Below are 14,609 nucleotides of genomic sequence, written 5' to 3' on the forward strand. Positions count from 1 at the left end.
GTGGTCTAGTGGTTAGGACTCAGCACTTTCACTCCCTGGGAGATGGCTGATTTTCTGTTTGTCCCACGCTGACTTTGTATCTTATAGTTATATTGTATGACTTCATATAAATATGTATGAAGTCAATTCTTGACTAAATTTACACACTATAAAACTTCCAGTCAATTAAAACAAAAAAAATTAGAGACTTCCCTGGTGGTCCAGTGGTTAAGACTTTGTCTTTCAATGCAGGAGGGGAGGGTTCAATCCCTGGTCAGGGAGCTAAGATCCCACATGCCTAGCAGCCAAAAAACCAAAACATAAAGCAGAAGCAGTATTGTAACAAATTCAATAAAGACTTTAAAAAAAGAAGTCCTGGGAATGTAAGGTACAGCATGATGACTATAGTTAATAATATTGTGAAAGTGAAAGTGTTAGTGGCTCCGTCATGTCAGCCTCTTTTCATCCCCATGGACTGTAGCCTACTAGGTTCCTCTGTCCGTGGAATTCTCCAGGCAAGAATACTTGAGTGAATAGCCATTCCCTTCTCCAGGGGATCTTCTCAACCCAGGGTTCAAACCTGGGTCTCCTGCATTGCAGACAGATTCTTTACCGTCTGAGACACCAGGGATACTCCATTGTATATTTAAAAATTACTAAGGTTTTTTTACAGTTAACTTTTATTGGAGTATAGTTGATTTACAATGTTGTGTTAGCTTCTGCTATACAGCAAAGTGAATCAGTTATATATATGCATTATCCACTCTTTTTTAGATTCTATTCCCGTATAGGCCATTACAGAGTATTGAGTAGAGTTCCTAGTACTATACGGTAGATTCCTATTAAGAGAGTAAGTAGATCTTATAAGTTTTCATCACAAGAAAAAAAAAAGCTATGTGCAGTGATGCATGTTGACTAGAGGTACTGTGGTGATCATTTCACAATATATACAAATATCAAATCATGTTGTATACCTGAAACTAATATAATGTTATATGTCAATTTTTTAAATTAACATACAGTATTATAGTGGTTACAAGGGTTGTCTCAGTGCCAGCTACTAGAATTCAAATTTCAACTCTTAATGCATTACTAGCTAGTGATATAGGGTAAATCACTTAATCGCCCCATTCCTCAGTGTTCCTTTCTGCAAATCAAGATTGGCAATAGTAATCTATCTCAAGAGGGTGTTGTGAGGATTGCTTAGAAGAGTGCATGGAATTATGATGCTGACTATAGTTGTTATTATTCTAAGAATTTGATAATTTTAGTGCATATTTCCCCATTTTTAATTTGAGCTGTTTATTGCTAGACTAGGAAAAAAGCATATTAAAAAGCAGAGACATTATTTTGCCGACGAAAGTCTATATAGTCAAAGCTATGGTTTTCCCAGTAGTCATATATGGATGTGAGAGTTGGACCATAAAGAAGGCTGATCACTGAAGAACTGATGCTTTTGAACTGTAGTGTTGGAAAAGACTTTTGAGAGTCCCTTGGACTGCTGGGGAGATCAAACCAGTCAATTCTAAAGTAAATCAACCCTAATATTCACTGGAAGGACTGATGCTGAAGCTGAAGCTCCAATACTTTGGCCACCTGATGAGAAGAGCCAACTGTTTGGAAAAGCCCCTGATGCTGGGAAAGATTGAGGGCAGGAGGAGAAAGGGACGACAAAGGATGAGATGGTTGGATGGCGTCACTGACTCAATGGACGTGAGTTTGAGCAAGCTCTGGGAGATGGGGAAGGGCAGGGGAGCCTGGCGTGCTACAGTCCATGGGGTCACAAAGAGTCAGACATGACTGACCGAACTGAACTGAGGAAAAAAGCAATTTGCTTTCATTATTTTATCTTGTATCCAGTCAACTCTCCTAATTGTCTTTATATATATACACACACTATATATGTATATATATAAATACATGCATATCTACTTTATTTGTCTATTTATTTTTGTCTGCGCCGGGTTTTCGTTGCTGCATGTGGTCTTTTGCTTGGTTGCAGTGAGGGAGGTGAGGAGTGCAGGCCTCCGATTGCAGTGGCTTCTCTTGTTGTGGAGTAAGGGCTCTAGGCACGTGGTCTTCAGTAGTTGCAGCTCGTGGGCTCTCAAGCATGGGCTCAGTAGTTGTACTGCATGGGCTTGGTTGCTCCACGGCATGTGGGCTCTTCTCTGACCAGGGATCAAACTTGTGTCTCCTGCATTGGCAGGTGATTCTTAAGCACTAGATCACTAGGCAAGCCCCTGTATTGTCTTTTTACTAGTTTTTTTTTTAACTCGTCTTGAAGTTTTTGATAATACAATCATATCAGCAAAAACGATAGATAGCTTTATAATTTTTCAGATAATCATAATAATCCATTCTCTTGTTATATTGCATTTGGTAAAACTTCCAAGATATGATAAACAACAAGGGTAATAGCAGGCATTTCTGTCTAAACTTTTATTTCAATAATGTGATTTTAGTGTTTCACTATTAAGAACAATATTTGCTGTTAGGATTTCCCAACAGCAAATACTTAGAGTTTTTATTGGGGATGGTACTAAGTTATACTGGCTCTGTTTATTAAATATGAGAGACTTTCTTCTTTTTTCCATAATCTTGACTCTGGAAATAGCATGGCAATTACTCTTATTGATGGTTAGATAACACTTAGTTGTGGCATCAATTAAATGCAGTCTTTTTCAAAGGTAGATCCCTAATCACCTTTCTATTCTAGTTTTTTCTAAGATAAGTTGACCTTTTCAAACTTTTCTCTTTGGGGTCAATTTTGCTAATTTGTATTTTTCCTGAAATGTATCCATTTCCTCTAAATTTTCAAATTGGCTGTTGAGGAATATTAAGTTGCACTTTTAAATAAATCTTCCTCTCTTCTATCTATAATAATGTTTTCTTTCTCACAACTAATCTTTTCTATTTTTAACTCTCTTATTTTCTCTTTACTTATGCTTGTAAGATGTTTTTCTATTTTATTAGCCCTTTTAAAGAACTTTTTTTTAAAGTGTATGCTTTTTAGTATTTTTGTTTATTTTCCATTCCATTCACGTCAGCGTTTGTTATTTCCTGATTACTTTGGCTTCTTTTCTTGTTATTTTTCTAATTTTTTGAAATAAGTAATCCCTTTATTTTTCCTCTTTTTTAAAAAAAAAAAAGCTTGGTATCTTTATGGTATTTCAGGGATAGACTGAATAATATAGGATACAGGGTAATTGAGAGAGTTTCTGGCATTACACTGTTTTTTCATTCAGCATTTAAATTTTGTGAACACAGTAGTTTTGTTCTTTTTTTAAAGCCAGCTTTCAGTTCAATTCAGTTCAGTTCAGTCGCTCAGTCGTGTCCGACTCTTTGCAACCCCATGACTCTTTGCACACCAGGCCTCCCTGTCCATCACCAACTCCCGGAGTTCACTCAGACTCACGTCCATCGAGTCAGTGATGCCATCCAGCCATCTCGTCCTCTGTCGTCCCCTTCTCCTCTTGCCCCCAATCCCTCCCAGCATCAGAGTCTTTTCCAATGAGTCAACTCTTCGCATGAGGTGGCCAAAGTACTGCTGTATTGCAATTTACGTATGCTAAAATTTTTTACATACATTAAATTTCATCAGTTTTTAAGTGTACAGGCCTATGAGTTTTAGGCCATATGTACTTGGCCATGTAACCACAACCAAGAAACAGAAGAGTCCTATCACCCCCAATGTTCTCTCCTACCACTTTGTGGGCAGTCTTCACAGCAATTTCAGCCTGAACCTCAATTCTCTTTGTTGGAGATCAGCATTACCCCTGCTTTCTGTTTATTTGCTTACTATCCCTGTTCTACATCTTTATATTGAAAGTTTCTTTACCATTTTTTAAGTGTGTTTATTTTAAATAATATGAACCAGAATTTGATTTATAACAAAGTCTGACAGCCTTTTAATGGAGGAATTCGGTCCGCTCATATTTATGTAATGAGTGATGTATTTGATTTATAATTTCCATCTTACTTATTTTAAATTTCTTTACACTGTTGTGAACTCTTCTTTTCTTTACCTTTGCTGGATTGAATGAATGGCTGTTCATTTTTCCCCTTTGTTATTTGGAGTTCATCCTTCTATTAATAGTTATCATCTCTTGCCCTGGTGGCTCAGGAGTAAAGAATCTGCCTGCAATGCAGGAGACGTGGGTTCCATCCCTGGGTGGGGAAGATCCCCTGGAGAAGGAAATGACAACCCACTCCAGTATTCTTGCTTGGGAAATCCCATGGACAGAGGAAACTTCCGGGCTACAGTCCATGGGGTTGCAAAAGTGTCGGACACAACTTAGCAACTAAACAACAGCAACAATTCCTGCCCTGCCCTCTATATCGGCACCCATGCCTCTTCAGTGTGTGAACCCAGAACAGCTATTTCCATCCTACTCGGTTTATCTTCCACTTCCTTATTTTCCCTGCCCCCTCTCTCCCCTCTCATCCTCCCAATCCCTCCCCCTTTAGGCACTAGAACACTTACCTTCCCCTTATTCCCACCACCTGATTCCAGAGTTTTATTGATGTAATTTAGTCCTTATTAGAATTTCCCTCACAGTGTGTTCCACAGTGTGCCCCTCACATCTGTTCCAAGGGTCCTTATTTAGCAATTTATTACATGTTATAAATACACATATAGGTATAAATATATAGGTCATGATTCGTTGCTCCCCACTGCTTTCTTTCCTCTTCATCTTCCCCTATCTTGAAGTCTCTGTTCCGATTCATTTGTTGTTTCATTAAAATCTTAAAAGTATTTCTCAGATAAGATACTGAGTGGTTTTTGCAAATTTTCAAATACCTTTCTTTCTTCCTTGGCTGGTTCTGGATTTCAGGCCTTTTCTTTCATTAGCTCACATTCGATTTTGCTGTCTTTTAACTTCCAAAGTAGCAGATAAGAAGAAAGGAACTTCTTTCTGCATGAAAATGTGTATGAGTTCCCATATCCTTAGAGCTTAGAAATTTTAAATTGTATATGACTAAGTGTGTGGTTTTTCTTCTAGTTTTACTGAGATATAATTAACATTATAAGTTTAAGGTGTACAAATAAAGATTTTATGTACATACATCATGAAATGATTATTACAATAAGTTTAGTGAACATTCATCATCTCATATGGATACAAATTTAAAGAAGTATTTAAAAAATGCTTTCCTGTGATAACTCTTAGAATTACTCTGTTAACAACTTTCATATGTCACATACAGCAGACTTAATTTTTTTATCATGTTGTACATTATATTCCTAGTATTTATCTTATAACTGGAAGTTTGTCCCTTTCAACTGCCTTCATAAGTGTGTGTCTTTTCCTATAGATCCAGTCTGTAACTTAAGTCTTTCTTCAGCTCATGGATATTTCATCTATTATTTAATCATGCCATAAGTGTGGTGTCATCTGCATATCTGAGGTTATTGATATTTCTCCTGGCAATCTTGATTCCAGCTTGTGCTTCATCCAGTCCAGCATTTCTCATGATGTACTCTGTATATAAGTTAAATAAGCAGGGTGACAATATACAGCCTTGACGTACTCCTTTCCCAATTTGGAACCAGGCTGTTGTTCCATGTCCAGTTCTAACTGTTATTTCTTGACCTGCATACAGATTTCCCAGGAGGCAGGTCAGGTGGCCTGGTATTCCCATATCTTTAAGAATTTTCCACAGTTTGTTGTGATCCACATGGTCAAAGGCTTTGGCATAGTCAATAAAACAGAGATAGATGTTTTTCTGGAACTCTTTTGCTTTTTCGATGATCCAATGGATGTGGCAAAAAGCGGAGAAGAACTAAAGAGCCTTTTGATGAAAGTGAGAGTGAAAAAGTTGGCTTAAAACTCAACATTCATAAAACTAAGATCATGGCATCTGGTCCCATCACTTCATGGCAAATAGATGGGGAAACAGTGGAAACAGTGACTGACTTTATTTAGGGGGGCTCCAAAATCACTGCAGATGGTGACTGCAGCCATGAAATTAAAAGATGCTTGCTCCTTGGAAGAAAAGCTATGACCAACCTAGACAGCATATTAAAAAGCAGAGACATTACTTTGCCAACAAAGGTCTGTCTAGTTAAAGCTATGGTTTTTCCAGTAGTCATGTATGGATGTGAGAGTTGGACTATAAAGAAAGCTGAGGGCCGAAGAATTGATGCTTTTGAACTGTGGTGTTGGAGAAGATTCTTAAGAGTCCCTTGGACAGCAAAGAGATCCAACCAGTCCATCCTAAAGGAAATCAGTCCTGAATATTCATTGGAAGGACTGATGCTGAAGATGAAACCGCAATACTTTGGCCACCTGATGCGAAGAATTGACTCATTTGAAAAGACCCTGATGCTAGGAAAGATTGAAGGCGGGAAGAGAAGGGAAGGACAGAGGATGAGATGGTTGGATGGTGTCACCAACTCAATGGACAGGAGTTTGAGTAAACTCTGGGAGCTGGTGATGGACAGGGAGGCCTGGAGTGCTGCAGTCCATGGGGTCACAAACAGTGGGACACAACTCAGTGACTGAACTGAACTGATTTAATTATGACCTCTCCTCTCCTGTTCCTTTTTCTCCAGGAACTCATAGAATTTGCAGTTAACTCTCCTGGGTCTGTTCCAGTTTCCCATCTTTGACCACATGATTTGCATCCGCATGTTTTTGTTACATGTTTTGAGATATTTCATCTATTTGATTTTTCTACACCTGTTTTTGAGTTTTAGCTTCACCTTTGCTTTATCTATAAACATTTTTAGTTTTGATAACATATTTTCAGGCTCAGGGAAATCTTTTGTGTTTGAGTTTCACACACATCTCCTCCAGGCTCTCATTTCTTCAGTAAGAGGTTCGTCTGTTTCCTCTAGCAGGTCTCTCTGCCCTCTGGTTTGTTTGCATTCTCCCAGCCTCAAGGACTGAGAAAGTTGATCCATCATGAGTTTTTTGGAGAGTCAGGGAAATTCAGCAAAGCCATTCATTGTTCTTGGGAACCTGACTGTTCTGAGACTTCTTGCTGTCCTGAGGCTGCTCTCCAGAAACTTGTCTGCAGGGAATTCTCTCAGCCAGTTCAGGAGAGCCCATGTAAACTTTATCACCTGTAGCTGGGAGTTGCCTGAGAAGTGTGGAAGCTCCTGTAGGATTGCCACATGCCCAGAATCTCCTCATTCTGGGTAGTCTAAGTATAATTGACAGATACAGTGATATTCTGGGTTTCCCGGGTGGTGGCTCAGTGGTAAAGAATCCATCTGCAATGTAGGAGCCACAGGAGACTTGGGCTCAATCCCTGGGTTGGGGAATCACCTGAAGAAGGGCATGCAACCCATTCCAGTATTCTCACCTGGAGAATCTCATGGACAGAGGAGGCTGGCGGGCTACATTCCATAGGATCATCAAGAGTAGGATATGACTGAAGCAACTTAGCACACATGCACAATGATATTTACCAAAGACTTAAAAATAGAAGTCATGAACAGTAGGTACCTCTGGGAAGTACAGCTGGGTGTAGGAATGAGGTGGGCGGGGGATAGCCTTTTACTTTGTTTACTAGAGGGGGGACCCTCTAGTAGGAGTTCTCAACTTTGGCACTTTTAACTTTGGGGGCCAGAAATTGTCTGCTGTGAGTGACTGATCTGAGTGTTTAGCAGCATCCCTGGCTTCCACCCACCACAGACTGATAGCACTCCCTCTCCAGCTGTGACAACCAAAAATGTCTCTGGATATTGCCAAATGTCCCCTGGGGTTGTCACGGTTACTTCTGGTTGAGTACCACTGTTGTATACCCTTTAGATCTATTTTATTTTCTTAACCATGTGTTCACATTATTCCTATAATTAAACATGTGACTGAGATCATGAGACAGAGGAGGAAACATAAAACTGTTGTGAGGAAGCAGAAGCATGAAGTAGAGAATACACATTAAGGGATAGGAAGCAGGTTAGCAAAGTGGTAAGAAATTTGGGGAAAAAATAAAAGAAGCAGACACAGAGTGATTCACAGGGCTGGAGGAGAAGGAGTGTGAAGACCCACATCCTCCTGTCACCAAGGTCCCCAGTGATGCCAGAATCAGAGATAATAACAGTCTGCATATGCCCAGTCAGATCGCAGACACTGTTATGGGATTCCCATTCCATCCAGCCTCATAAATACCCAGGTGTCCTTACAATAAACACCGCTTTACTTAAGCTAGGCTAAAGGAGTGTATTTCTTTCCAACAAAGGTCCTGTGGATTAAGTGCCCAATAAAGAGAGAGGCCCCCACGTCTTAGGATGAGTAGGCTGCAAATATGGTCTATAAAAGAACTGTAAAAGGAACTTTAGAAAGCTGTTCCTGGGAAGAAGTGGTGGTGGAGGGGGGAGACCTCGGCCATCCATCAAGGCTGGCTCCAAATTCCTCCAGGGCTGTCATGTACAGGAGGTAAAAGACGGTATAACTCTAGCTCAGGAGGCAGAACTGGTGACAAAAGTAACAGGGAAGTAGATTCTGCTTAAAAAAAGAAGTTATAACAATAAGAAAGATTGGAAAGCAGTGTTTGGTAAGGAAGTGAGTTCCCAATCTCTGGAAGCTCACAGGGTGATTTCTGCAGTGGGTATAAGTTTCGGTCAGGTCTGTCAGCTTCCTTTACATCTAGAAATGTAAAAGCTTGGCAAGAGAGAGACTAGATTAACTCACACCATATGCAGAAATCTCTTAGGCTCAAATGGCATGATAGAATAGTTATTAAATCAGAGGAGGGTGGTTGGTGGAGTTAAACAATAAGGAAAGATCTCAGAGGTTTAGCATTTTCAGTTGGCCTTGATCAGCTGGTTTTTCCCCACAGAATTAGTCAGAACTCGTGGTTGAGAGAGAAAAAAAAATCTAACTTAGTCTGAATTACGCAAAAAAAGGGAATTTATTAGCTTACATAACCAAAACGGAGAAGGAAATGGCAACCCACTCCAGTATTCTTGCCTGGAGAATCCCAGGGACGGGAGAGCCTGGTGGGCTGCCGTCTATGGGGTCGCACAAAGTCGGACACGACTGAGGCAACTTAGCAGCAGCAGCATAACCAAAAAGTTCAGGAGGCTGGTCTAGCTCTGGGCATGGCTGAATCCAAGGCTTCAAATGAAATCATTAAGACTTGGTCAGTCTCCGTGTCTCAGCTTTGTTTCCCTTCCTTTATAGCCAAAACTAGCTTGTAAATTTAGCGTTATCTTGACAGTGCAGAGCAAGGCCAACGCTGGAGGGGCCTTGGCTGAAGGGCTTCTGAGGCCCTTCCCCATCTAGAAGTAATTCCTTTGTTGTTCAGTCGCTAAGTTGTGTCTGACTCTTTGCCACCCGATAGACTGCAGCACGCCAGGCTTCCCTGTCCTTCACCATCTCCCAAAGTTATGAAGATTATTGCGCCTTTGATTGTCCCAAAGACCCTGCCTCTTCGCTTCTTTAGCGCAATCCTATCCTCCCAGCTGGAATCTTAGAAAGAGGGGGAAAGCTGGGCTGCCCTCCTGCCACCACCACCTCCCCACCGTACTCCACCCCACCCCCCGCAACACGCACCTCCTCCCACCCCCAAACACACACACCCACCCCGGCCGTGGTGACTTCCCCTGACTCCACCCCTGGGAATTTGCGTAGGACACGGCGCTCCTTCTGGCTGGAAATAGACGCTAGGGAGGGAAGGGAAGCTGCTAAGGAAAGCACCTGGAGCTGTAGAAGGGGAGAGAACTGTCAGGTATTTCATGGTCAGCTAACGAGACGTGGCAAGGGCTGGAGGTGGGGAGTGGACCTTAGAAGGTGTCGGAGGCGGATCTGGCTGCCCCGACTTATTTTCTTGATGTAGGGATCAGTCAGTAAGTTGCCACAGTCCTGGCGTTCAGGCATGAGGACCTAGGCTAGGGGACGAGCCTCGGTGATAAGCAAGATGAGAAGGTAAGAAAAATCCAAGAGTTGTAGAAGAAAGAGAAGGCAGAGGATCCAGGCTTTGGCAACTGGAAGGAGAACAAAGTTCAAATAGCACCCAGCTTCAGACGGACGGCCGCCTCTCTGAGACCGCATGGCCAGAGTTCAGCGAAGTCCCAGGAGAGACTCGGAAGGGCAGTCCCGCGGGGTCGGGACTGCATCTCCCAGCATGCTGTGGCCCGAGCTGCAATAGGCCTGAGCAGAGGTGGTGGCGAGGCCGCGTCGAGTCGGGAGGGGGCGCTCGGGGCTTAGTTCTGAGCTAGCCGAGACCGCGGGCGTTGTGTGAATCCCGTGAGGAGAAGGCGTCTAGGGGCCAAGGTTTGCGGCCTGGATTGAGGGCGCTTTAGACCTCCGCCGCGGTTCCCGGCTCGTCCCAGGAGGCTGGCTGGACCCCAGGCCTTGCGTCTTCCACTGTCAGGGTCTCCTGTCTCCCGGGCCTCGGGCACATTGAGTCGTCTTTAGCACAGCAGCTCTCAGAACCCCACATCCCTGCCGGCGGTTCCCCACGTCCGGTACCCGCCCCTAAAGCCACCTTCCCTCCTACGCAGCCCCAGCTGCCTGCTGTTAACCGCGACTGGGACCTCTTCTGGGGAGACCCAGGTTGGGGTCCTCAGAGGTCCAGGAAGCCTAGAAAACCTACTCTGTGGTTTTCTCTGGGACTCTAAGTGGAAAGGAGAGAAGTTTGGAAGTAAAAGCCTCAGCTTCTCCCTGTTTTCCACTCAAACCTTAGTAGAGTCTGTCAGGAGATCGACAAAGGCTGAAGGGGGAAATGGCCCAGACCTCAGGTCGTGGGTGATGGCCCTGGGCAGGTAGGTCAGAGGCTGGGAAGCTTGAAGACCCCAGGTGATGGGAGTGGAGAGGCTCTGTGTGCAAACCCTGGGGACGGCCTAGCAACTGGACTCCGGCCCCCACCTGTAACACCCATCCCTGCATCATTGATGCTGCGGCCCCTTTTCCCCAGGTAGATGCTCCCAGAAGTGCTCTGCACAGAGAGCAGATTTCACACGCCCACCATGTGGGGCCTGTTGCAGGTGTGTGTCACTTTCTAGGTCAAATCGAAACACTTTTTTCAGAAGTTTTATTTAAAAACTTTGGCACACGACAGAGACGGCAGGATGGAGACTGGTGTTCTGCCAGGCTTCTCAAGTCAGAGACCAGGCTTGGGTTTCTCAGGTCACCGGATTCCAGGACCCGTCCAGCCTGTGGGCTCCTGAGGAGGATACCCCTCACTGACCTTGCAGACTCTTTACCCCTCCCCTACTGCCCACTTCCGGTGTCTGAGGAGACACGGAGTTGTCAGGGGTAGACTAAACGGTGTGGAATGGGAAGGATCTGGAGTTTGGGGGTTGAGAGGAACAGATAGAGGGGGGAAAAAGAGGTGGAGGATGGGGCCGCTGCCTTTTCTTACTCCATCCTCAAGAAACAGGGCCTGCCATTCCTCTGAGAGGTCTCCCTCACAGCTCAGATAGGAAATTCAGGGACCATCAGTCCTGTGACTGAGAAAGGGCTGCCTGTCTTCAGGGGGTGGTTGGGAAACAGTCACGGCCCCAGACGGGATAGCAGTAACCAATGTAATGGCCCCCTGTCTCAGCTGGGTGCGGGATGGCTGTTGGCATAGGCCTGGTCTGGAAAGGAAGCTCGGGCTCTGCGCCCCTGGGCACACACTGAGGCGTAGAGCTCTGGCTCAGGGTCTGAGGCCTGGGGCTTTGGCTCGGAGTCCAGCAGCACCTCCGAGTACTTGATGGGGCTTCCAGGGCTGGGGACTCGGCCCTGAGGAGGCCGCAGCTGCAGGCTGGTATAGCACATCACCTCCTCTGCAGCCTGGAGATGCAAGGCTGTTAGAAGCTCACGGGACCCTTGAGAAATCCCCCACTACCTTCCCTCCCCTCTTCAGCCACAACTGACTCACCCTGGCAGGGCCTCCAGAGGCTGAATCCTGTGGGTCTGGCCCTGGTTCCTGAGACAGCCGTCCTGGGGCAGGGAACAGGAGTCTGGTCACATCTTGTTCTTCCCCCTGCACCCAGGACCTAGCCACTTGCACCCCTCCCCTTAGCCAGCTTCCTACCTGTCTGCAGATAATGCAGGTTCCCATACAGAGGGACGTCTTCCACAGACTCCCCAGAGCTGCAACACAGAGTTTAGGGGATGAGAGGTGACTTGTTGGTAAGGGGGGAACTCTCGATCAGCCCATCTTTCTTGCCCCCCACTCACCGTCCATGTCCTGGCTGGCTCCTGCTCCGGCCACTGGTCCACTGGAACAAGTGCACAGCCAGTGAGATGAGGAGCAGCAGGGTCACAGCCCCTAAGAGGGCCCACAGCCCCCACCCCTTGGTCAGAGAGGGGATTCCTGTGGATGTGAGAGAGTGGGGAGGGAGTGTTACTGCCCAGCCTAACCCTCCAGGGCCCAGCAAGTGGGACATGGGGCCACGTGACCCCTCCCCCTGCCCCTGCCCCGCCCAGCTCACCGGTCAGTAGCTCATCCGTGCGATGATCCGTGCAATTGCAGAGTCTGCTCTGGCCTGCTGTAGTCATCCTGGCCTGAACCAAAGGATCAGCCTGATTTATGATCTGACAGCTGTGGCAGCCCCCTTTACTCCCACCCCTCTCTGGGCCTGACCCCCACAGCTCAGCATCTCCAATACCGGTGGTGGCAAAGTCGCTGATTTCCGGGGAGGAAGGGGGAGGGGAGCAAGGGGGAGGGGAGGGATGAGTTAAAGAACAAAGACACCGCCCTGTGCCTGCACCTGCGCCACCCAGTAGCTCTTAAACTTCCGCCCCCACCCCCACCCTTCCCCTGTCTCTGTACCCATTTCAGTCAGAAAAGAGGTAGGCCTGAGTTTATTGAACACTGGGCACGGGAGCTCATGAAGACCCCAAGGCGGGTAGAAGTGGCGTGAGGCAGGACCTACAAGACAAGCCAGGCCTTATGATGGAGATTACTTTCTGCCCCAGGGTGTCTGCCTTTTCTCTCCAGCACTGAGTCCCTTGACAGAGAATAAGGAGAGGGAGGACATAATCCTCAGTGGGCATGCTACAAAGTGAAAATGGGATGAGGAGGCCCCCTTCTGCCTACAGTCCCACCACATGCTGAGGCTGCCCCACAACCAAGGGACAGGGGTTAAGAATGACTTTTGTTATTATTATTACTGGTATAATAGTAATAGATTTAGACGATAGAGGAAGCTTGACTCCCTCCTCCAGTCCACTTCATCCAAGCTGTCCCTAAGAACTGTGAACCTCAAAAGTTAGTTGAAGTAAAGAAACCTCTGCCCAGTCCTGTCCTGGGAACCAGCCCAGTGTTTGCACTTGTTCACTTCAGGGAGCGGCCAAGTACCTGCCCCGCCCAGAGACAGCCCAGCCACATGGGATGCTACTGATGTGGGAAGAGGGACTCTAAGTTCCAAATATAAACCTTAGACCAGGGCTCAGAGATCTGTTTTGTCTGGCCCATATGATTTTTTTTTTTTCAAAGATTTAAAATCACTGTAGCAGTGTGCCTGGGGTGGGGATGGTAGCAGAGGTCCTGCCACTCTAAGCAATAAGGTATTGTTTGTAAAGAATTTAAAAACAAAACTCACTAAAAGTCAGTGTCCTTTTCATTATCACCATGTTCCAGCAATTCTAAAAAAAAAAAAAAAATCAGTGATAAAATATTCCTTTCTGAAAAATGTATTTTAAATTATTTTTTGGCTGTGCTGGGTCTTCGTTGCAGCACAGGGGCTTTATCTAAACGTGTTGCTCAGGCTTCTCAATGTGGCGCCTTCTCTTGCTGCCAGAGCACAGGCTCAAGGGGGCTTCAGTACTTGCAGCTCTCGGGCTCTAGAGTGAGGGCTCAGTAGTTGTGGTGCACTGGCTTAGTTGCTCTGCTGACATCTTCCTGACCAAGGATCGAACTGATATCCCCTGCATTGCAAGGCCGATTCTGAACTACTGGGCCATCAGGGGGCCCTCTGAAAAATTTTGTAGATATATGTTCTAAATTGTTGTGGTTACTGATGAGTTTTAATACTATGTAAAATTCAAATTTCAAATATGTAAAATTCATGGGAAGGACTGAGGCTGAAGCTGAAACTGCAATACTTTGGCCACCTGATGCAAAGAACTGACTCATCTGAAAAGACCCTGATGCTGGGAAAGATTGAAGGTGGGAGGAGAAGGGGACAACAGAGGATGAGGTGGTGAATGGCATCACTGACTCAATGGACATGAGTTTGAGTAAGCTCTGGGAGTTGGTGATGGACAGGGAAGCCTGGTGTGCTACAGTCCATGGGGTTGCAAAGAGTTGGACACAACTGAGCGACTGAACTGAAAATTCAAATTCGCACATTTGTGTTACTTACCCTTTAAAAATATTATAATCCACAACTTCCCTGGTGGTCCGGTGGTTAAGACTGCATGCTTCCAATGCAGGGGGCTCAGGTTCCATCCCTGGTCAGGAAACTAGATTTCACATTCTGCAGCTAAGAGTTTGAATGCTGCAACTAAGACCTGGCACAGCCAAATAAATGTTTTTTGTTGTTGTTTTTTTAATATATATATTATAATCTGCATGGAAGTTAATCTGTGGAATCCTAGTTATACAGCTGTATAATCCTAAGTATACAGCTGGCTGTTTATATCCAGAATTAGTTCTTAACAGTTTTTAATTGTTCTTTGGTTTGGGCACAATTTCTGTGTCCAACTCCTATAATATTACATATTCCTGCATCTAACCAATAGATT

At 45.0% G+C, this 14,609-nt stretch overlaps 2 protein-coding genes across 5 annotated transcripts in view; one reads left to right on the forward strand and one right to left on the reverse strand.

Annotated features, from left to right (window-relative positions):
* Positions 1-14,609, forward strand: part of CCDC107 (coiled-coil domain containing 107) — a 39,880-nt gene that overhangs the window by 8,674 nt on the left and 16,597 nt on the right. The window lies entirely within an intron of this gene.
* SIT1 (signaling threshold regulating transmembrane adaptor 1) lies at positions 10,949-12,636 on the reverse strand. 3 transcript variants are annotated; one of them, XM_086415808.1, is made up of 5 exons: positions 12,353-12,636; positions 12,099-12,234; positions 11,953-12,011; positions 11,797-11,858; positions 10,949-11,708 (listed from the first exon to the last, which is right to left on the reverse strand). In XM_086415808.1, exons 1-5 carry the CDS (start codon positions 12,417-12,419, stop codon positions 11,475-11,477), a joined length of 558 nt encoding a protein of 185 aa, XP_086271934.1. In that variant the 5' UTR covers positions 12,420-12,636; the 3' UTR covers positions 10,949-11,474. The 3 variants fall into 3 exon arrangements, with proteins under 3 accessions (XP_086271934.1, XP_086271935.1, XP_086271933.1); XM_086415809.1 differs by having other exon boundaries at positions 12,099-12,139; positions 12,353-12,552; XM_086415807.1 differs by lacking the exon at positions 12,353-12,636 and having other exon boundaries at positions 12,099-12,307.

The sequence above is a fragment of the Bos grunniens genome, chromosome 8, assembly GCF_055505025.1.
Source record: "Bos grunniens cultivar Pamir isolate PY7600 chromosome 8, Bosgru_T2T1.0, whole genome shotgun sequence".
Lineage (NCBI taxonomy): Eukaryota > Metazoa > Chordata > Mammalia > Artiodactyla > Bovidae > Bos > Bos grunniens.